The 23,104-nt window shown below is 38.9% G+C and overlaps 1 protein-coding gene across 4 annotated transcripts; it reads left to right on the top strand.

Annotated features, from left to right (window-relative positions):
- Positions 1 to 83: 83 nt before the first annotated feature.
- Positions 84 to 22,213, top strand: LOC116319120 (myosin heavy chain, skeletal muscle). 4 transcript variants are annotated; one of them, XM_039615611.1, is made up of 21 exons: positions 84 to 651; positions 3,597 to 3,686; positions 3,838 to 3,978; positions 6,096 to 6,167; positions 6,252 to 6,323; positions 6,421 to 6,450; positions 6,635 to 6,709; positions 8,226 to 8,264; positions 9,620 to 9,755; positions 10,751 to 10,830; positions 11,055 to 11,177; positions 11,436 to 11,495; positions 11,695 to 11,799; positions 14,600 to 14,710; positions 14,886 to 15,026; positions 16,493 to 16,706; positions 16,791 to 18,406; positions 18,643 to 18,745; positions 18,910 to 19,049; positions 20,744 to 20,823; positions 21,438 to 22,213. In XM_039615611.1, the coding sequence occupies exons 2-21, from the start codon at positions 3,642 to 3,644 to the stop codon at positions 21,619 to 21,621; spliced, it is 3,567 nt and encodes a 1,188-aa protein (XP_039471545.1). In that variant the 5' UTR covers positions 84 to 651; positions 3,597 to 3,641; the 3' UTR covers positions 21,622 to 22,213. The 4 variants fall into 4 exon arrangements, with proteins under 4 accessions (XP_039471545.1, XP_039471546.1, XP_039471544.1 ...); XM_039615612.1 differs by having other exon boundaries at positions 85 to 651; positions 6,415 to 6,450; positions 14,612 to 14,710; positions 21,438 to 22,212; XM_039615610.1 differs by having other exon boundaries at positions 86 to 651; positions 3,601 to 3,686; positions 6,415 to 6,450; positions 21,438 to 22,212.
- The last annotated feature ends 891 nt before the right edge of the window (positions 22,214 to 23,104 follow it).

Genomic DNA, 23,104 nt, shown 5'->3' with positions numbered 1-23,104 from the left:
TCTGTGCAGCTCTGTAATAAAACCGCTAGAGGGCGCTAGTCGCTTAGTCACACAGAGACCTCTGGCTATGGAGGTCTCTGTGTGGCTAGTCGCTTAGTCACACAGAGACCTCTGGCTATGGAGGTCTTCAACTATGTGAACTTCGTGTTTTACTGACTTGCTTTCATAGATTCAACGAATGAATGATGGGAACAGATCTTCTGATCCTCTGCGGAGTCATTAGCCATAGCTTTATCAACACGCCATAGCTTTATCTATTAAAAAATTAATTTATATAAAAACACTAAATGATGGAGTGATCATTTATTTTAAATATCAAATTAATTAAAATATTTAAACAAATGTTATGCATTTTTTCTTCTCCGTTTGAGTGCCTGCAGGTGGTGTAAGTAAATCTTGACCATCTGCCTGTGTCACATTACCATTGTGCAAAAATAGGACATCTCTGTTAAAACTCTATTCTATTAATTTATGCATGCATGCGTTTTATTTCTGCATTATATATTTTATAGAAAACTACTGGGATATTTAAATTTGTATTTTTATCTTTTAAAGTTTTTTAACATTTCACATTTTTGAGAATCTTCTTAGCATCTGTCCAGTGAGCTTCCTGTACATGCGCCATCTTGCTTGCTGTGCTAATTACTAAAGGTAAGGTACTGTATATCAACAAGAAAACATTTTATTTGAAATACTTACTTATGGCAGTGCCTGTTTTATTTCTCTGTTAAATTAGTGTATAAATATGTATTTCAGCATTAATATGGAAATGTATGTTTAAACTACAGAGTCATGTTAGCTACAACTAGGTGGCTTTAGCTTTAGCAACCATTTTTGCTAGGCTAACAGTTTGTGCTCATTCTGTTAGAATGGGAGTTTGATAACCTTTGGAACAACAGTACAGTCACAGTAAAAAGAAATGCTCTGCATTTATTGTGTTGTTTATCAACATATATGGGCCTTAGTGTTTCGCTAAGACCCAGATTAATAGTTATCATCAGGATCATGATAACTGATTTTAGTACAGTTGAACCTGGAGCAACATTAGTTATCATAATCCAGGAACACCACCAATATGGGCACATCAGATACACCTCATATTGATAAGTCTTACACTGTTGGCTTTCTTCTCTGGCTTCAAACAGACTAAACTTTATTATTATAGTAGCTCTCTTCTAGTCTTACTGATTAAAGTGCTAAAAGTGCTTACCACATTCATACAGTACCTTTCCTTACACATAACCAGATTTGTGCATCGTGATTGCCAGTATTAGGGTAACTGGATCCAAAAAACAGAAAGGTATCTTGGGTTCTCTCTGACCTTGTTTCGTAGTGCAGGGCCAAGGTCTTAAAATTAGATCAATACAAACTCAGATGAACTACAGAAAAATAACACATTTTTGAGTGCCATTATTGATTTAACAAAATTGATCATCAACAGCTGATGATCAGTTACCATCTGGAGTATTCAGGCATTAACCCAAGGAAGAAAGACATCAGCAATGATCTTAGAGAAGCAATTATATCTTCCCACCAGTGTAGGAAGGGTTATAAAGCCATTTTAAAATATTTTAATAGTACTTTTTTCTACAGTGATAAAGTGTAAAACATTCAGAACAGCTGAAATCTTGACAGTGCAATTAGAAAAAGACTGAAAAACTATGGCTTTGTCTATTGGACAATGTGCTTTTGTCTTGTCCTTTGGACAAACAAGAGCAAAGTGGAGGTGTTTATCCATAATGTACAGCCTTATTATGGTAGTTCAGGAGATAGAGCCGGTCATGTACAAGTTGAGAGATTGGTGGTCTCTTGCCCAAGGATGCCAAATATCCTTGGGCAAGATACTAACCCCGTGTGTTTAAGTCCAGAACTCAGTCTGATTGAAATGCTGTGCTGGGACCTTAAGAGAACTGTATAAACGAATCCCACAAAATCCAGTTAACTAACACTTCAAAGAAAAAGTACACCAAAATTCCTCCACAATGATGCGAGAGACTGATAAAGTCATACAGGAGGCCTTTACTTTTAAGTCATTGCTGCTAAAGGAGGTTTAACAAGTGCTTGAATCATGGGGGGTACTTAGTTTTTCACACACATAAATAAGCCCACAGTATATTACAGCATATGTTGATGTTCATCTGAGGTTGTATTTACAGAATTAATAATCAGGTATGATTATTGATACATTTTTTAAAATTCTATTTTATTGGAAGGAGGACAGCAAATATATTTTTCTTATTAGTTTTCCAATTTAGAAAGAAAAAAAGGCGTATACATATATATATATATATGTATATGTGTATGACTCAGTTTGCAATTCATTTTCCAGACAAGCTGCTTCAGACTTTAAAAACACAATATCCCTTTTAAAGTCAGAAAGTCTAGTGTGCATGACATTTTACTGGTCACACAAGGTGAAGCACAGGTCACTTACTTTATCATATGATTAACAATGTGACAGTAAGCCAGCATGAAAAGAAAATAAGTAGAGTTTATCAGTTTAACCCGTGCATTTCTTTTACTTGACAAGGTAAACTAAAGAAGCCAAATTGTTGTGTTGCAGTAGTTAGCAGTATCTGCACTTGAATTGCATGTATTACAGATTCAGGGCTTCTTTAACTTTCTTTTATGGTTGTATTACAAAACAGTTACCAGCATAACTCACACAAAGATAATACAAACTTCATGTTACTTGACAGAAATGTTCCATTTTAATGGCTACGGCACTTCTTTTAATTTGTCCTTTCATGGCTTGGAGGTGGTAGTTAATACCTGCTCAACTAAATCCCAGGAAAAGCAAATAAAGACACTGCAGTTTCCTCCCCTCCTGCCACATTCACACATACACATTCAGGCTGTGCACATAATGCGCCAGGAGAGCGACACACTAACGCACGCTTGCACAGATCCCCTCCCTGCTCAGCCGGGGGTCACAGTGTCAGTTTATGATAGTAGCCAATTCTAGCAGGGATCATTTAATTCTCCAACATGATTGATACTAGCGCAGGTTAAATGGGAGAAAAAAGGTCCGTTCTATTAAGAGATCATTGGCTAGTGGAGACCTCCCACTTAAATAGTTATATTTTCAGTAGGTGTGTGCTTGCAGTGTGTGTCTGTGTGTGTCACTCAGTTTCTTGGTTATGTTGAAGGGACAGTTGCAGAGGACTATCCACAGGTCAAATTAAATAACCTAGGTAATTTAAAAAGCATTGACAGTGCAATTTGTCCATTCAGTGTTATTGCTCTGACCCCTATTAGTGTCGATGGGCTGGTTCATTTGAACCTGGATGGCTTATCGAGGTGTTATCTTCTCATTGCAATGGAAGCGGTGTAAAACAAAGAAAGAAAAAAGCCCTAACAGTCATTTCAAAGCCATTAGGTCAGACTGCAGTGATTGAGAAGCATTACGAGGCCTTAATGTTCTTCTCTATTATTTCTACTAAAATCATTTAGGGGTAAAAATTGCAGATGAGGAAGTAATTATAAGCCTATAAGCTCATAAGTGGAAAGGCAGAGATGTTACTGCTTATTAAACCGTCTATTCTATTAACCTTTCCAACAAAATGCGCCCCACTCCCACCCCACCGGATTGTCAGGCAGAAGAGGCCCAGTGGGACCTTTGGCTGCCCTGAAACGACTCGATGGATGTTAGCACAGAGTCTGAGACACTTCCCACCCACACCACTGTAAGTTACTAATGTTGACAGTGCAAGGCAAAGTAAATAACATCCATCAGCTGGTTTGTTTACTTGTCGAAAGATGAGATTAAAATACATTTTACATGAATGATGTTGTTTCAATCTCAGCTTTGTTTCAGATTTCGATCTTCTTTTTCAGTTTGGAGAAGATGTGTCGGAACATGAGCTGAATCCTTCCAGCTCACACTGTCAAACAGAGAGCGGGGGGAACATCTTACTACAGCTGCTGGAATTCAAAACCAATCTGCTCGAGGCCGTACAGGAGCTGCACATTCGGAGGGTAAAGTAGAAGTAACCAGTGTCACTGTGAAGGCATTATGGTACTATCTCCTTATAGTTCACTTTATTTTAATTTCATAATCAAAATCACGTCCTGTGTCATGGCTCTGGTGGCGTTTTTCTGTTTCTCCATCGTGGTAAAAGACGTAAGTACTTTAAAAAAAAAAAGTATAATAGACAGTGGTAGTACTGCGTTGAGTACTGAGTGTCATGCCTCAATCCCTTTCTCCATCTTCTAGTATTAGCAGTAATTAACAGCAGCTTAGTGACAGAGTTCACTGATTCCTAACTTTAAAAAATCTACTAGCTCCAACCAAGGTTCATCCATACTTTAAATACTGATCACATAAATTAGCAGAAAATTTCATATTAATTTACCAGATTAGTGCAGTGAAGCTATTTTATTTAAATGATATCTGATCTGGTTGTTACTAGAATGATACATGATACTGACTTATGCATAATTTCAAACAATACTAAAAGCAAAGATTTATAAGCAGATGCGTGAGCACATGCTCTGTGTCAACACAAGCAGCAGAACACTGACTGCAGTTTACTACACTGGTCATTATTAGCAGCGGCTTTCTGGAAATTACACTTTGCTCGTTTAGGTTTGAAATTGGCTGACACGAGAGCTGTTTGAACTTTGAGGTGCCTTGTTATGTGTATTGTCTCTAGTATTGCTCACTTCCTCTATTGCTCTGTATTATATCACCATTTCCTGAGTAGAACTGAGACACTAATGGCTCTGTTTGGCTGAAGAGCGGCGTAATTTCACAAAAATATTGGTTATGTTGGTATTAGAGCATCCATAGAGAAAGTGAGGTGCCCCTTTGGGTACATGGATTAAAGCTGCTGGATATGATGCACATTATGTCAAGAAAGAGGGGAGGGGGTCATATAAGCCTATTAGCCCTTAACCAATGAGCACAAAGTAAATTTGTTTGTAAAGAACTAACAAAAAGAATAAAGCTTTCTCCCCTCCAGCAAGTACTTTAAATCCGAGTGTGCTTAAAGGTTAGAGGAGCAAAAATGGGATGTTGGTCATTGAGCTTTTATTGTTATAGTCATGTTAACTCAGACACAGACATTAGATGGTATATCAGTCTGTTCCTCCTCAGGCACTGCCGTTATCAAAGTAGCACTTTGTAGTTGTGTCGTTCACGGGGGTGGGAAGGTTAAGAGGCAAGAGGATGCCATGATGGAGCCGGACATTCCTGAGCAGGTCAAATTCCAGCGCTTTCTTTTTTTTTAAAAGCAGTGTAACCAGCTGCTTTAGATGGTGAAGATGAGTCATAAATGGCAAAGAACTGCGAGTAAGAAAAAATGTCACATTACATGAAATGCACGTGATATGAGATTTAGTGTGATCTGGAAACAGTGTTAAACTTTTTCCAACTCAAATTTTTATTCCCACAAACTTTCAAATGCCAATTTTTGTTTTTTAATGCCCAATAAAGGTGACTATTCAGAACAGCAGTAAAAATGGTAAAAAGATGTTGCATAGATGAGATTGTGCAACATGGGTTTTCGGGCTTCTCTTGATACACAGTCACCTGTTTTAATTTACATGGATTACTGAGCTTAGAAAGGCTTTGCTGTGCATTTAACACATGCACTCACACATATACACAGCAATTATTCCCTGGTGGAAAAATAACAGCTTTATCTCCTGTGCACTCCTTTTTTCTTTTTTTGTGCCACGCTGGTAGCATACTTTAATAGGAACTTATAAAATAAGCTCGCTGAGTTAACCGGCTCCCACATGCACATAAAAAAGTCCCCTGGATATAGTGAGCACTTGACTTTTACCTGCCTTCTCCAAGGGAAGAGGGAGGATAGGGATGGTTTTCCACAAATATCACCTCCCTTCTAATGTTCCCCCATTGCTGACTGGTTCCACAAAAGATACGCAGGACTGAACCAAAGAAACTTAAAGCACTTTGCAGTTTTGGCTCAACTCCATTGGCCCACAGAGTGAAAAAGATGAAGATATTCAGACTGAATCCCACCTTCTTAGCCGCAGCTGTCCCATTTAAATGTTCTTATCAGGTGTTTCCTGGTTGCTTGTCTGATTGTGAAATTACCGTCGCCTGAGAGTCACTTTTTTTGGTTTAGGATGCAGAAACCCGCTTTGAGGATCAGATCAGTAAGCTGGTGTTGGAGAAGCAGGAGATGGAATGGGAGAAGGTACCGCTGATTTTATTTAACAAGTAATATCAAAGAATAGATGAGATCATCAGTAACTTCTTCCGTCTTCCCTTTCATTTGCAGGAATCCCTACAGCATCGAATTGAATCGGTGACAAACCAACACACTGAGTCACTCACAAATCTTAAGAAACAGGTGTGGTTTTTATTCCTCCATTTTCATTTCTAAACAAGACTTTTAACAGTGTATTAAAACCTTTCCAAATAATTTATTATCTTTTCTCAAGTTTCAGGCCAAATTAAGAAACACAGAGGAGGAAAAGGTACAGAACTCTTATTCCCCCAAACATCCCCATGATAGAGCATTTTATTCAATAAATGTCTTTAGTGGAGTAGTAAATTTACTCATCTCAGTTGCACAGTTTTGGCCCTCGGAGTGAATTCTTTTGTCCTGTGCTTTGGGCTTTTATTGCTTTTTTGACACTCAAAATGAATTTAACATTTCAGGGGAAATATCAGGTCATTGCTGAGTTAAAAGACAAGGAGATTAACAACTTAAAGGAAGAGCTGAAGTCACTGCAGGTAGTGAGATGTTCAACATTCTTCTTTCTTCTCTATCTCTGTTTTTATTGTAACATGCACACCAGCAGCACCTTTTATCCCTTCTTTATTAAAAATAAGGAAGATAGCACAGTTTAATTGTTAAACTGTTCAGAGAGACAAGTAAATAAAGAAAAGACATGCTCGATCAGAGTCAAGGGTGCGGGGTTCTGGTGCATGAGCCTGGCCCGCTCTGGCTCCCCTCTGCTTGTCTTCAGACTTGACACCACAGAGGTGATAAACGGTCATACTCACGGTCTAACGCACATTAACAACCCAGCTGTGTTACAGAGACAATAGAGACCGTTTTTGATATTCTATCTGGGAGACTCTGACTGCTGTGTTTGGATAAAATGAAGCCTGTTTGTGTTCAATCTTGTGACACGGTCTGGTGGATTCTTTAATTTAACACATTATCACACAAGTGACAGGTGGCACTGAAGTGATTTAATTGCCGTGTACCTTGACTTATCTGCACACCACTGGTGTTGTATAGTTCAATTAATGTGAAATATAAAAAGATTCATACACCAGTTATTTTAATTCCAGTAGAAAAAAAAAATTATATTCATAGTAATGTTTAAATTCATGCAAATGATAAATGGGGTATTATTGCCCCCAAAACTTTACCTTTTGGACTATTTTTTTCTGTCCTTAGGGGCAAAAAATGTTGTTGTTGTTTACATTTTATGTGTTAAAAATGAAAAAGACGCTGTATTTTCTCCTGGCCTAAGATGTAATTTGGACAAAGTCAGAGTTGTTTTGTTTGATTCATTGTTTGTAGCGGGAAGTAAGTATATAGTTTAAAGAAACAAAAAAAAACAATTTGGCAAAATGAGAAGACATCTGGTGGCCCTGTCCAGGGTGTGACAGCCTCTGTGATTCCCGTCAGTGAGGCGTTCATTGTGTTATAATCTATGCCAAAAATCTATAAACGTGGAGGGACTTAATCACAGAGCCCTTAAAGAAAGTGCATTTGAATGTAAAATATCTGCATGACATTGTGGCAAAACAAAATGTTTGGACATACAGATGTAATTCCATTTTAATTTTTGAATTAATCTGTAATCTCTGATCAAGTTATATAAAGAGAGTTACAGTACTGAAACAAAAGTGTGTGTTGAGATGGGGCTTTCTGTCACATTACATGATCTTTATTTGGTAGAATGTTTGCATTTTTAAAGGACTGTAGATTCAAATTATTTCTCTTTAAATGTGTTTTATGTTGCTTTTTTTTACCTATACATGTTAAGGACGTCTTTGCAGCACAGGCTTCAAAGCTGAAATGTGAAGGGTTTTTTTAACTTTGGAATAAGAAGCCCACAAAGCAGCCTTGCTTTAAAATTCACTCAGTTGCTGCTGTTATTAAAAATGTGGCATCTTGATTCCAGAGGCGTTAAAAACTGTCATGTACGACTGCAACATCACTTATTTCTATTTTCTGGAAGCCGCTTTCAAATCTTCGGCTCACTGGTTTTCTTTTACTTCTGTCACACAGTTGCTGAAGTACAACTTGGAGAAGAAATCAAGTGAGCTGGTAAGGAAGGATTTTTCCATTTATACAAACTGTTGACAGAAGGTTGGTGGGAGGGGAGTAAAATTAAAAGAGGAGGATAAGGGAATGGTGCTAAGGAGGGATGGGTTTAGAGGGGAGAGCTCATCAGGAGTAACGGATAGGGAGTGTGTGACACTTTGAACTGCCAGCACAGCAGAGAAAATATCTCTATTAAAATATTTTATAACTGGGCCTCGCTCAGTTTAACCTTCTTCGCATGACGGTGGCTCAGCAGAGTGAGAGGGAGTTGTAGAGATCTGGCGAAAAGGAGAGTCGGACAGATTGACTGAAGGGAGTGAGAATGAAAGAGAAGGGAGTGAGTGAGAAAACGGGAGAAGGAAAGAATCTGCTCAGCTTGATACACACAATCAAACTGTAATGGCAGTTTGAAGAGCGATAAAGCGCTCTGAGGCATGAGCCCACTTGATTCTTACATCCCACTGAAAGAGGCAGGCACTAACTCTGTCAGAGCGTGATCCTCAGTTTACTTGACAGCTGTTTCCACTGTCATATGTCTTTAGTTTGCAAAATAAGCTAGCTTCTTTTGCTGAGCCACAGCCATCAGTCTGCTACAAGCTGGTAATAAAGGGGCAGCATGGTGGTGAATAGAGGGTCAGTTCTGGATTCGAACCTTCTGATGGCCTGTAGCCGTTCTGTGATGAGTTTGTTTGTTCTCCCTGTTTCATCCAGAAGCTCCAGTTTCCTCTCACAGTCCAAAGACCTGCATGATAGATTAATTGGTGTTTCTAATTTGGCTGTAGTTTCAAGTTTTATTGTCATGTACAGATAAACAGTGTAGCCACATTTACCCGTAATGAAATTCTTTGGCTTGTGCTCCTCTGTAGGATGTGAAAGTGTGTCACCTGTCTCTGTATTGCCCTGTGATGAACTGGCGACTTGATAAGTCTTTCTCTTAAGCCCCCAAGGTGGATAAGTGGTTAAAAAATGGGCAAAGGAAGAACTGGAGTCAGGGTGAAATAGCTAGTCTGACCCCCTACAAAAGTAAAACAGATCTGCATATGGGCATATCTGATTGACCAATTTACTTTTTACAGGGGAGGGGAGAGAGGCTGGGGATGGGCAGGTCAGGTGGTGGTGGCTTTAAAGCCTCAGTCTAAGGAGTTTTGCTGTCACCATCTATCATTTGAAACCAGATATAACAAGTGAGGGGCGGATCAAACTGAGAAACCGAGGGCCCTCATAGGTTAGAGACACGTCAGTCACATGTAGAATCATCCTCAGTGATATACAAACAGTCCTAGGATCTGTATCCATTAACGGGGCGGATCCTCCTCGACACATTTCTTCTTGTCTGTTTTAACTTTGGCCTTCCACAGGAACAGAAACTGGCCTTACAGAGCCGGACAAAGGACGGCCACCTGAGCCAACTGGGAGAGGTGGAGAAAAGATTCAGTGCCTTGTCCAGGCAGTGTGCCATGGTCAAGCAGGCCCATGACAACCTGGAGCAGAATGGTAATAGATACAGAAAGACAAAATATAAATACATGTTCTTTGTATGTTGATCACTCTAGGCTTACTAATGATCCCATGCAAACAATCTTCAAAAATCAGATCACACATTTCACATATGTGCCACTTCAGTTTGTCATTACTGAGTGTTATTAGGTTGTTTTCAGCAGAAGAGATTCTGGTTTGCTCCCAGTACAGCCTGAATTCTCTCAGTCATAAATATAATAAGGTGCTGGAAACAGTTCACAGGAATCCTGGTACATCGTGACTTGATACAGTAGTATGTCTCTGCTCATGCAGAATTTTCAACAGCACATTAATTCCTGAGAAAATCTTCCTTCACATCATTCATTTCACTTTATCCTCGTCTTTGTTTTGGGGTCAAGATCTGGGTAATGCTCAAAGGTCACTGTCATGTTTCTTTAAATGCTCCTCTAGGAACACTTTGATAAGAGTAAACTATGAAGACATCTCCCAGGTCAGCAGTGAGGTTTAGTTTAGCGCTGGGTTGCTATCTAGAGGCTTTATGTGAGCCAAGAAAATATTCCCACACCACCGACACCAGGCAGCCTGTCCTGCTGACACCAGGCAGGATTGATCCATCACATTATTTTCCTGCTCTTTAACTTTTTAACCTTGCTGTCTACTTATCTAACATACTTTCCTCTTTTTGCTGTCAGCTAAAGGTAGAGTTTTTGTCAATGAAGCCCAGATGTAGTCCTGTTTAGTGAGACGTGTGTTCTTAAACTGACCTTTTGCACAACACCAGCCTCAATTTTTAAACCCAAGAGGCTTTTTTTGGAAAAGATTGGAATTATTTTAGTGTCTGTAACAATTAGTGGTAAACCAACTGCAACGGGAAATCCATTTCATCTCGTGTCCTGTGGTTCATTGTTTAGTTTTTTCATATAATTTGTGATTTAGATGGGATCCCTTCCTGTTTGCCTTCATGTATAAGCTGTGTATGCTTCATGCTGTGCTATGTGTCAATTTTCCAGTTGATGAAGCCATGAGAATAAACAAGAAACTGACTTCTGCTAATGAAAAACAAGCAGCATCCATTGTGTCACTAAAGAAGGTATGGGGCCAAGTAGTCTAGCATTTAGATTGTTTGAGGCATTTTTGTGATTTTCCTTCTAAACTTTGTACCATTTGGCGTTTTCAGTTAAATATCAGCCACTAAAATATATTGTTGTTTCAAACTAGAATATATTGAGGGTATTATTTGAATTGTCCAGTGGTCTGAGTAGTTTGTGAGGAATCAACTTGACTAATCCTGTGATTCTTATGGTGTCCTGTCAGGAGTTGGATGAAGTCAGTAATGAGCTCAGCAAGGCCAAGATGACTTCAGTTAGACCGGTCAAACCCTACAGTCCTACAGGCAGAGAGCAGCATATACAGCAGCTGCACCAGAAGCTAAAACTGGTAAATGATGGTCATTAACAGAAATTGTGTTTTATTCTAGCAATTCACAGCAAAAAGATCCCAGGATCAAATCCAATTCTGTGTGAAGTTTGCATGTTAGCCCCGCAAAACTGTTTGCCACTGCATAGTACATGGGATAAGCTCCAGCCCCACTGCAACCCTTATTTAAATAAGCAGAAGAGGATGGATCGATTGATTAATGCTGAAAAATCTAATCCAGTTCTGACAAAGATAATATTTATTGTTTTGTATGGTTAGGAAACTGAAATGAACAAGAAGCTAAGGGAGGAAAATGCAACTAACCAAGCAGAAAAGCAGGTAAGGACCTGGAACATGACCAAACCTAGACAGCTTTTAATGTTGAGTCTCTTCCTTCAGTGAAATTTTATGAACGTGATTGTTTTGGAAACTCCTTTGAAGTATTTCCACTTTTTATGATGTCGAGGTTCAAATAAACCAAAATCAAGCCCGGTCAGTTTGTGCGCCATTATTGTGTTTGTGTCTGTGTGTGGTTTAGGAGGTGATACGGTCCCTGCAGCACACCCAGCAGCTGTTGCTGAGTCAGACGCAGACAGTGAGGAGAGTAGAGTTGGAGCTACAGACACAAAGACAGACCTACGAGGTCAGAGTATTTCATCCTGTGCTATTTTGTGGATGTAACTCTTCACATGTATACATGTTAGCCAAGACTTCCCTCTCGCCATGCCTTGGTAGCCTTTTTCTGAACAAGGAGGTTACATCTGTCTATTATGGGTTCACATATAGTACTTTTTAAAAATAATTCAGTCCCCTTACAATTGTTGTCATTCAAAAAGTGGATCAGCCTAAAAAACTTTGAGCTCATTTGAAAAGTACTTTTCACTTACCTGTATTCTGCACTACATTCCTACCAAAGTTCCTTATCTTCATGTAATGGTAAGATGGAGAAAAAGTTTCTAGGTGTTCTGGACAGTTCCTGTTTGACGTGTTCTTCAGTTCCTCCTGCACACCAAACTAACTCTCATTCAGCTTTATTATTATTTTCAAGGGCAACTGTTTTTTGTCTGTTTGCTTTGAGCATCTTATTGCAGTTGCATGTGATCTGTATGTAGTGTCTCTGCAGACCTAAATTACAATCTCTGATGATGAAACACATGTGAAGTTTGCTTTAACAGATCAAAAGAGAGCAAATAGCTAATATGCGTATCTGTGTGCCCGTCTTGAAATTACCTCCACCAAGTAGTTTCTGGTTCGCAGGCATTTGTGTGTCACTCTGTCTGTAAATACAATAGCTTGAAAACTTTAGAATGAATTCTGGTGACACTCCGTAGGGGTGTAGAGTGGGGTCTACACCCCATTAAAATTTGGCTGACATCCATCGAGATCTTCAAAGTCAATGAACTATTGGTCAAAAGTTGATGATGAACCTTATAACCTAGAAACTATGCTTCTCACAAATGTGGTGTGTATTGTCAACATATACAAAGTACTGTATAAAGATTTAAAATATGTCACATTTGACCTCTCACCTCTCCTTTAAGGTCAATAGACTGATCTGAAGATCAGAGAGATAATAGTGATACATAAAGCTACTTAAAACTATGTTTATTAATACTGCCATTGTTTGTTTTGACAACATATAGGCATATAGGTAATGATATGTGATATATATTGATATATCGGGATTCTAAACTTTCATAAATTGTCTTTTGTATTTAGAACTAATTAAAATTCCATTGCCTTTCTTTGTTTTTTGCAACATTTACAAAGTCATCCTGGATTGTGGGGATTATAAATTTTACATTGTAGTTTGGATCCAAATATCATGTCACATTTGACCTCTGATCTTTTATATTTTTTTCAAGGTGACCCCAAAATTTGTTTATCTTTAACTCTTTGCCCCCTGAAAGCTGTCTGGGAGCAATCCTTGAAGCTGTTTCCTGTTGTATTTCGGCCTGCTTATAGAACAAAATGACCGGGCTTTGCCACAGAAGTTAGGGAGGGTGATCTCTGCCTATGCAACTCCACTTGGAAAAACCCAGAAACTATTCTGATAGTCGTCAAACCACAACCAGATCACTTTATTAATTATACTGAGGTGTCAGAAATCATCAGTGGTACAGGGGAGGTCGTCAGATATCATCTGTTTGAGTTAAGCAAAATATTGACAAAAGAATGAGAACGAGCTGTCCAGTTAGTTATAAATATACTGCAGGGCTGATAGTTAGTTAGTTGACATGAATACACCAGTTAAAAATAAATCAGGAGATTAAGATGTGCTATTTTTTCTGATTTACACTTTACATTTCTATTCTTTTCTTCTTTGCAACACTTTTCTAGTAATATAAATGTAACTGAATAAATGTGTGATCAAGGTTGAAATGTGTATTTGGACATAATTATCCAGTCTAACACATTAATAAACAAGAAGCACTCCAAAATATAGCTCCCTCTCTCTCTGGGCACTATTTACTTAGCATGACAGATGTTTACTTTGATTACACAAATAAGGTAAATACTAATATGTACTGATTTTTAAATGGACATGAATAACTTGAGCTTATTAACTGTATGTAGTACAAATACTGGTAAGCATCACTGGTAAGCAAAATTGATTTAATAATAACAAAGCTTTTTTTGCCTACAGGGAGAAAAAATTAGCTCCAGGTGTGTCTTTGTTTGTCAATAATAAGGAAGAAATAGAAGAATTTATCTTGTTGATTCTTTAAAATTACAGTCATACATTTAAGCCACATTTAACAAAAAATTTGGGGTGAATGAAATTTACCCTTACAGACTCTGGACTTTAAAGTTAGTGTGATTTCAGTCCTTTTATGTTAGAATACTTTAATTGGTTTTTGTGCGCAAAAACAAAAATAAGTGCCAAACTTATAGTAATGCCACGTCTGTTATCCCACTTCACCTTTGTAGAAACTTTCTTTTCATGCACGTTGGAGTTTTGGCTGATAGAAAATGTGATTTATGTCTCCAGATAAAACCCTGCATCACCCATTGGCCCCACACAGATCAGAAATTTTTCAGGGTCTATTTAAATGATTATAGAGTAAATTTATGCAAAGACCAAAATGAATGACAACCATTGTTCCTTCCCATAAATTTGACGAATGGGATATTGTATATCACAGCATGTACATATGTGAATATAGTCGGCTCCACAACTGAATGATAGTGTGTTTATTCTGCATTTATAGCTTTAAAGTTTATTGTTCTCTTTTCTTCTCTCTATACCACCCCCTCTCATTTTAATTCACCTATTCATTAATTTATTAAAATCATTATCAAAATGACACAAGCCAACTGATTTGTATTAGCAAGAAGTCCTCTCTCTGCCTGCCCTGTTTAGAACCCTCTGTTCACATTAAATAAACACATAAAAATTTAGTATTGCACTAAAACCCCATGGGCGATTAATTTTACTGCAGGCCCTTAAACAGGAACATGAGGTGATGGGAGAGCAAAGCAAGGCAGTGGAAGACAAGGTGGCCCAACTGATGGAGAGCTATGCTGCTTCCAAGACCAGCTGGGACAAAGAGGTAGAAGAAAAACTGTGCTGTGAGAGAAGGCAGTGTGATGATAGTAGCACATATTTACAGTGTCCGTCAGGCTGAACTCTTCTATAGCAGACTTAATGTGTAAATGGGAAAATGCCAAAAAATCATACAAGCTCATTTAAAATCACGTCTTTCATTTGTCTGTGCGGGTAAACAGAAGACGAAGTTTCTGGATCGCCTCAAGACACAGCAAGAAGACCTTCAAGCACTGAAAGAGGCTTTTGATGATCTTCATCAGAAACACGCTGAGCTGTCCTTACAGGCCAAATCACACGAACAACACATACATGAAATGGAGGTATGTATTCCAAAAACACATGTAGGGGGATTACAGGTGTCGTGTGAGGCAGGAGTGACAGATGGGTGCAAGGGGGTGGGGGGGTTCTGGACTGTGATGTCTACAAATGACACTGTGATTTGTAGCGGGAGTAGTGAACAGGTGAAAGAGAGCCCGGAGAGAAGAGAAGTAGAACTTAGTAAAAGCAAGCAGATGTAACAGGGATGCTCCAAGGAGAGGAAGCAGTGATGGTGGATGAATTTAAATACCTGGGGTTAACCATTCAAGCAATGGACAGTGCACAAGTAAGGTGAAGTAGAGCGTGTAGGCAGGGTACAGTGGTCGGAGATGAGTGTCTTGGGTGATTTGTGAAAGAAAGAGTGAAAGGGAAGGTTTGCAAGATGGCGGTGAGACCTGCTGCTATAGAGACAGTGGTGCTTAAAAAGGACAAGAGGCCGAGCTCCAGATTAAAGCACAAAGGGGATCAGGCCTGTGGAGCAAAGTGCCCCTAACATCAGGACATCTCCAGTGTTAGATGCTTTCAAACCCCGTATGTAGTTTTTGGCTTTTAAATCAGAATGAGTTTCAAGTACTTTCATTTGTGCTGTTTTTACACAGCTTTATATTTCATTTAACTCTGTCATTTTTCTCCTGTGTTTTATTTGATTTGATCATTTTAGATATATAGCACTTTGTTCAACAGCTGTTGTTTTTAAATGTCCTGTAGAGATGAACTTTACTTGACTTGAGTACATCAGAGAGACAGCTCGGGTTCAGTGTTTCGGAGACAGAGTTATAGCGGCAAGGCTGACGGTTGGACACGTACAGGGGAGAGATAGTGGATACACTGGGCAAAGGATGCTAAATATGGGGCTGCCAGGCAGGAGGAAAAGAGGAAAAGAAGATTCATGGATGTTGGTGTGACAGTAGAGGATGCTAGGGATAGGATGAGATGAAGAAGAAGAGAGATTCTCTTAACAGAACACAATAAACACTTTTCTACAATTCTGTTTTTACATGAAAAACTCATCACGCAGACTTTGTACTACTCAGCTGAGAAGTTTAAAGTATTTACAGAGGACCTTCACTTTTTTCTACCAATATCTGTACTTTTGCAGTGTTGGATGATCATATTAAAATTGAAAAATAACTAAAATGAAAAATTAAAAGGTTGTGTTTTCAGCAGTTTTGACAGAAAGTGAAATACATGTGCTGGATAGCAGAACATTAAATAGTGCAAAGTGTCCTCTCATTTATTAGACAAACATTTCAAAACAGACCAGAGTCACCACTTGAACATTCAGGGATAAAGAAACCAGGAACAGAGCTCACTATAATATTTTTCATAATATTCTGATTTACAGCTATGGGAATAATGTTAATAATAGCAGGTGTAGCTGATGTATAGTGAATGTGAGTTTATAAGAGAAACTGTCATCCAAAGTAAAAACATGTGAATGCATGCATGTTTATTTTTCTCTGCACAGGTAAGAGACAGCAGCCAGACACTCAGTGTTTCTACCCATCCCACCTCTGTGGAGGAAGTTAGAGGCGAGGAATCTGTGAGTGAACCCATCTCAAGATCTAAGCTTCCCAGCTTTGGCAGTCTGCAGCACTCAGTCTCCTCTCAGGCCAAAATTCCAGATTGTCTGGAGGACACAGCAACTGGGACTAAGATACTTGCCACTGCAGAAACTGAAGGTCAGCACACTAAACATAAACATACAGAAGATAAATATGTTCTGACACACTATGAGACAGTCATTTTCTTATTTTTTCTTTCAGGTCAAAAAGTCCCAAAACAACAGTCACAAACAGTAAAAGAGCCTTTAAGCCACCTAAAAATGCCCAGTTGTCCACTTACCTTGAATTCTTTCAGCTTGTGTACTTTTTCTGGAACAGGAGCCACAGATGCCGTAACATTGAACAAAGGGGCTAACAACTCGAAAAGTGAACACAACCCTGATGTGCGTTCAGATCTAACTAATACGGCTCTCTCTGTGTCTGATGATGATACCCACTTTATCAGAGGTTGCTGTGCGAGTGGTATAACTGCATCAAACTCCGAGTACAGCTCTCTATGTGAATCTGCAGATTTACCAACAAACATGAAAAATAAAGGAGACAACACAGGAATGAATGAGAAAGAACACGAGGAGAAGGACAACGGGAAACAAGGAAATAGCCACAGAGAAGAAGAGGAGAAAAATATAGGGCAGCTGAGGAACAGGGAAAACGATCAAGGAGAAGATGTGAAGGAGGGAGGACGTGCTGGAGAAAAGAGAGGAACAGCCATGGCACCAACAACAGATAGAAGAAACAGGCGAGAGGATAGTGAGGGGTCAGCAAAGGATGCTGAAACAGAAACAAAAGATAGAGCAGATGGAGTGAAGGAGAGGGAAAAGACAGCAGTGCACACACCACAAACACAGATACGAGCCCAGACGATTACTGATATGACTGCTGAAAAGAGCCACACACTGCAGGTCATTGACTTCATGGGCGCTGAGCCGCCTGTGGATGTCTGTAAACCCTCAGACTTCACACAAAGTCTCTGTCAGAAAGTCAGTGAAAAGGATGCTGAATGCAAACATTTGAAGATCCATGGTCAGACTGGAAGAGATGGAGAACATCAAAGTGTTCGCTCTGAACAACAGGAAGTTTCAAATTTGTGTCAAAACAAGGTCCAAAGCTCAGACGGAGACACAGAATCACTAAATCAGTGTCCCACCAAAAAAGCAGGGGAGCTTTCTGCTGGACTGTCTGAACACTCAAGTACCTCACAGATAGACGATGCCCCATCAGCTAGTCACTCAAATGGTTTTCTCATCGCTGAAAACTTGGGATCATGTCAGACACATACAGAAACATGTACTCCTTCTGATGTTATTTCAGGTATGAAGCAAACAGATGAAAGCTTTGATGTACCTGTGAGTGACAAACTGGCAGAACCTGAGCAGCTGCTGGAGTCTGTGGTAGCTGTTGAAGGAAAGGGTGATCCAAGTGTAAAGAAAGGAAGAAAAGATGAATCAAGTGTAGATACGAATGTCTATGAAACACCTTTGGAAGAATCCCACTTAAAAGATGGCAATGTTAATATTACGATGGTTGCCATAACCCTTGAGTCTGAGGTAGAAAACAAACACATGAAAAGTAACAATATAAAGGATACAGAAGATACGAAGAAGACTAAAAGTGAAACAGATCCGAAGCTGCCACTCGTTACAAGTCAGGGTCCCAAGCAGCCTGAGTTAGGAGAGAAGCTGCTGGGTGATTCTGGCGAGTCGTCTCTGCCCAGCAAAAAGACTTACAGGCCATTATTTGAATGGGCCGGTGCAGAGAAAAGAATGTCAAGCTCCAGAACAAAGTCAGATGTCACCATAGCGCACCAGCCAATCCAGGTATTAGAATCAAAAGGTTGTAGCGTTTTCAAGCTGTGTGATGAAAATATTAACAACAATTTCAAAACCCTTTAAGTCATCTGATTGCTCATACAGGACTAACTAGCTACACTAACCTAAAGAAGTGCAGTTAATTTTACTTTGTAATCGTAACAATTTTTTGACATTCAGATGTAGCAATGCTTTAAAGCTGTGGTTAATTTTATATCAGTTAAACTCTTGGTGTTTTTTTCCAGGGATCGTCTCTGTCTGAGCAGAATACAACTGCAACTGCTGGATTCCCAGGACATCCTGCCAGCACAATAATACCCAAGCCCCTCAAAAGCAAACACGACAATGGTGATGGTTTATCATTTCACTAAGGAGCACAGAAACTGCTCTGATGCATGACTAGGAACATCTTACACAGTGAATTCATTGTCCGTCTGCGTTTCTTACCATTACTAATCATCATTCATTCTTGCTTTCTTGCTGTTCTTGCCATCTCACCTCATTCCTCTTAGTCCCCTTGGTGATTATGAGGGCGTCAGACCTGTTGAATGCCTCCAGTGTCTGTGGGACCGCACCTTCCCTGAGGAGAAAGCAGCAGGGACTCTGGGAAGCAATGCAGGAGACCTGCAGAGAGAGAAGAGCAGCAGATATGGTCAGTTGTTAAGAAGCAGGGAATTGCTGTTACGACACTTTAGAAGGTGGTTCATTTATAACTGTGAGAGTTAATCATATATGTATGTCACAGAAGTTATTTTAAAATAGCTTGTAAAACACTAGTCAGGTGATAAAGCACAGCTCATGATTTACATAACTTTACATTTGAGAGCTTTATTGATGAGTCCTCACTGTGCGAGCTGCACTTTGGAAAATTTAATTTCAACTGCTGAAGCCTGTGTCCAAGTACATTTCATCACAGGGAAGCTTTAATCGTGTTCTCTAGTACAAGTTGATGTTGAGCAGCAGGAAATGGCCACAGTGTCGTGTTCACATAGAAATGCATGCCCCCCCTCAGAGGACATTAGAATGACCGTTATAAAAGGGTTTTCTCTGTCGAGGTCATTGCTGTTCCACAGATTCAGAGCTTCATCATTTTATAGAATGTGTCTGAGTGGAGCCAACGGGAAATTTGAGCTGGAGCTTGAATGAATATGCCCGTTAAAACAGCCTGACATGTCCTCAGAGGAACTAGATATTAAAATGCTCTTTCAACATTTTTGTGGTCCTAGACTTTTAGAATGTAGGAGAACTTGTTTAAAAGAGTACGCAGAATATCTGACAAAGATTTCAGACAAAGGTTTCCTGCTCTTTGATTAATGTTCGGTCAGGTGTTGACTGAATGGATGTGGCTTGATGTATGTTGAGCTCATAGACAGACAGAGAACAAATGACCTGTGGAAGAAAAAGTACCTAATGATGCCTGGGTACCTCGCCTCTCTCACTCACTCAGTCTCTGGTCTCCACTCTTGCTCTGTCTTCCTCTCTCACTTCATCATTTGTCCCTCCCTTCTCCACCCTCTTGCTGTTTCTCTTTTTTTATTCTCTTTCACTTTTTCTCTCTCACACACTCCCAAAATCTCTTTTGTCACCATCACCGCACTGTCACTCTGTATTTTATACAATCCAGGTGCTCGCAGTTGAGGGAGATGGGCTGCAGCATGTCTCGAGTATGAGGGGAAAAAACAAACTCATCTGATAGTTGATCAAATTGTAAAGAAGACCAAAGCGAAGAGTTCTGGCTACTCTCTCTGGGCTGGATACAGATACAAATATCAGTTGTTGCTGCTTATTGTCTGCCCTGAATTTGTTTATCTGTCTTTTCTTTTCTTATGAAGGAATTAAGCATTGAACTGACATTTTTGTACCAAAAAAAGACCAAATCCTGATTGATGGTGATAGATTCCTGCCTTATAGGTGCTCCAGGTTGATCACAGTCTGTGGGCTTCTGCTTGTCCGCTTGATTTTTAGAATTGACCATAGATTGCAGATCAGATTAAGATCTGGGGAGTTACTGGGTTGTGAATCCAGATTGTTAATTTTATATTCTCTGAGCCACTTTATCAGGACTAGATTGCGATCACTCAGGATTTGGCCTAGAAGCATGCCACAGAGAACTGAAGGAGAAGGTTGAACACTATGAATACTCACTCTTTTCATAAATTTGATTTGTTTGCTAGTAATAATCCAAATCCTATAGAAGAATGTTTGTGTTTCTTATTTACTGTATTATCTCAAACTATTATATTATAGAATAATAAATATGAAACACAAACTTTGTGTGACCACAATCACAGCTTTCTCACAGTGGATATTTGATGATAGCTACTGTTTGTTGTCATTTTTATGCAGGATGGCAGAGCTCCTCCGCCAAGCTGTTCTTTTCCAGCCTCCAGCACAGGCAGCAAACTGTCATGGCAAACCACTGCAGAGTAAGTATGTTTGTTCTTTAGAAAGAAGACACCATCATTTGAACCAGAATAAATGGTCCACTCAATAGAAATTGTTTATTTGTTTCCTATTGTCATATTTGAGTAGAAACCTGCCCTAAAGGTCAAACCCATAACTTCATGCACTTTATGGAAACTTAGTCAAAGTAAATAAAAAATAATCAGCAAATTTCATAGCTCATATCTTTGTATCTACACACCGGAATGAAAATGATCTTTACTAACATTTTGGCCCATTCAGTAGTTAAAAGTATTGACAAAAAACAAGAGTTGTTTTTTGTTTTTCTTGGTTAAAAATTATATTTTAGAAGTTATTTTAGAAGTTTTAGAAGTATTCTTATCATCTTATCCTATTCCAGTGTTTTTCTAATTTTTGCTATGTAACTTTGCACTGTCCACCTTCTGCTGTAACAAAACAAATTTCCCAATAAAGGTTATCTTATTATCTTATCTTAAACATTTTCATTTAAGTGCATTACTTCAGTCTAATGTTAAGGAGAATTTGTATAGCTTCATTTGAAATGTGTATTATTACATGAGTAATAATATGATTACTGACTACAAACAAGTTCATGCTAGTGTTTTCCTTGAATCAGGTGTAGCAGAGCTCCTACCTTAGCTGCAGGTCCTAGTTCAGAGTCCGATTGGGAACTCTCCTGCTCCCAGGAGAGGGACGACCAACAGGAATCATTCAGGGCGCAGATCTCCAAAATCGAACAGTTCCTCGAGACAGAGAGGCTCCGTCTGCCCAAAAGACGACGAACTGAACCAAATCTCTAGAAACTGCTGGTCGTCTTTATTTGCTGTCCTAGGTGAGACATTGTGTGGCACACGTTTGACAGTTATTGTTAGCACAGGTTTAAATATTCTGAAACACGATTGCTTTTTAATATATTCATGTGTTACTGATTCCTTTGAACTGTATAGTTTCTTCTAACATTGCTGTTTGAAGTTTAAAGTTTTTGGGTTAAATCATTAACTCTTCACTTTATTGTTATTTTAACATTTCTGTGCTTTATATGGAAAACGGCAGAGTTTGTGTGTTTGTTTCACATTTGTATGTTTTTAAGTGAAGAGACGAAAATAAGATAAGATAGCCTTTCTAAGTGATAAATATACAATACTACTACTGCTATGTTGGAAGGATTTTATTTTATCACACAGTTGCATGTGATTAAAGTAATTTTATAAAGGCTCCAATATCACCAATGTAAAAATCCAACATTTCCATTCTCTTGTCATTTAATTAAATTACAGGGTTATGAGTTGTTTTCAAAATATTGTATGTAAAGACTTAGATAAGATGCACTACAAGCTTCTGCAGCCTCACTGACACAACACTGACTCATCAAACCACACAAACAGGACATCAGTATGTGTTGCATTTCTTTTACTGGAAACATTATTCACAGTAAATCATGCATTTCATAGCAAACAGCTGGATAAGTAAGGACCAAGAGCGCTGTTGCCCATTAAAAAGGCTGGGAACATGCTAATTAACATTAATTAACATCATAGCCAATCAGTGTGGCATGTCTCAGAGGAGCTCTAATTGTGGAGGCACCTTTGGTCTACACCATGTTGTTTCTGCTGCTGCTGTTGTTGGAGGCAATTACAACTCGGGACACTCTGGTTCGACTGTGTTTACACCTATTAAATTAAGAGAAATAACAGTTCAGATAACAATTAGCACTAAATACCCCAACCCTAATTAACCAAAAATCAATTAGTGAACATACAGTCCAATTAACACGTTCTAACAAGCCTCTCGTTAACTTTATGTTCCCTGTGAGGATGATGGCGGAAAGAGCATATGGCCCCACAAGAGCATGAAGCAGCTGACCACACATGTTTGGATTCTCATTAGTCTGGTTGCTGCTTATGTACTGTAGACGTGTGGCATTTGGCTTCAGCTCACTCGCCTCAGGTTAGTTTAAGTGGGTTTGAGAGTGTTGGACAAAGAGGTTTTTGTAGTATATAGACTGTCTAGATGCAAATTTCTATTAGCAAACGGATCTATTAATACATCTGACTGACATCAGTGCAGTTTGTAGCCCTAATTTTCAGCAGTCACAGAGGTACACGATGCTTTTTTACAGTATCACCTTCAGAAGATGGGATAATTTCAAAATTATAATGTGCTGTTACGCATTTTTGACTTGGTGATAATGTGAAGACATAAAAATATATATTCACTTTTTTAAAATTATTTTGTTATTACTTCACTTTTTGGTAGGTCACCATATTGATCCTAAAAATTATA

Source organism: Oreochromis aureus, linkage group 7, assembly GCF_013358895.1.
Source record: "Oreochromis aureus strain Israel breed Guangdong linkage group 7, ZZ_aureus, whole genome shotgun sequence".
In the NCBI taxonomy this organism is placed as follows: domain Eukaryota; kingdom Metazoa; phylum Chordata; class Actinopteri; order Cichliformes; family Cichlidae; genus Oreochromis; species Oreochromis aureus.
This window is presented reverse-complemented; position numbering and strand designations above follow the sequence as displayed.

Bases quoted from the DNA above. Each gene is read 5' to 3' on its own strand.
- LOC116319120 (XM_039615610.1), top strand. From the start codon at position 3,642: ATGGATGTTAGCACAGAGTCTGAGACACTTCCCACCCACACCACT. The intron at 6,168-6,251 runs GTACCGCTGATT...TTTCATTTGCAG, and splicing joins AGGAGATGGAATGGGAGAAG to GAATCCCTACAGCATCGAAT. The intron at 11,496-11,694 runs GTAAGGACCTGG...TGTGTGGTTTAG, and splicing joins CTAACCAAGCAGAAAAGCAG to GAGGTGATACGGTCCCTGCA.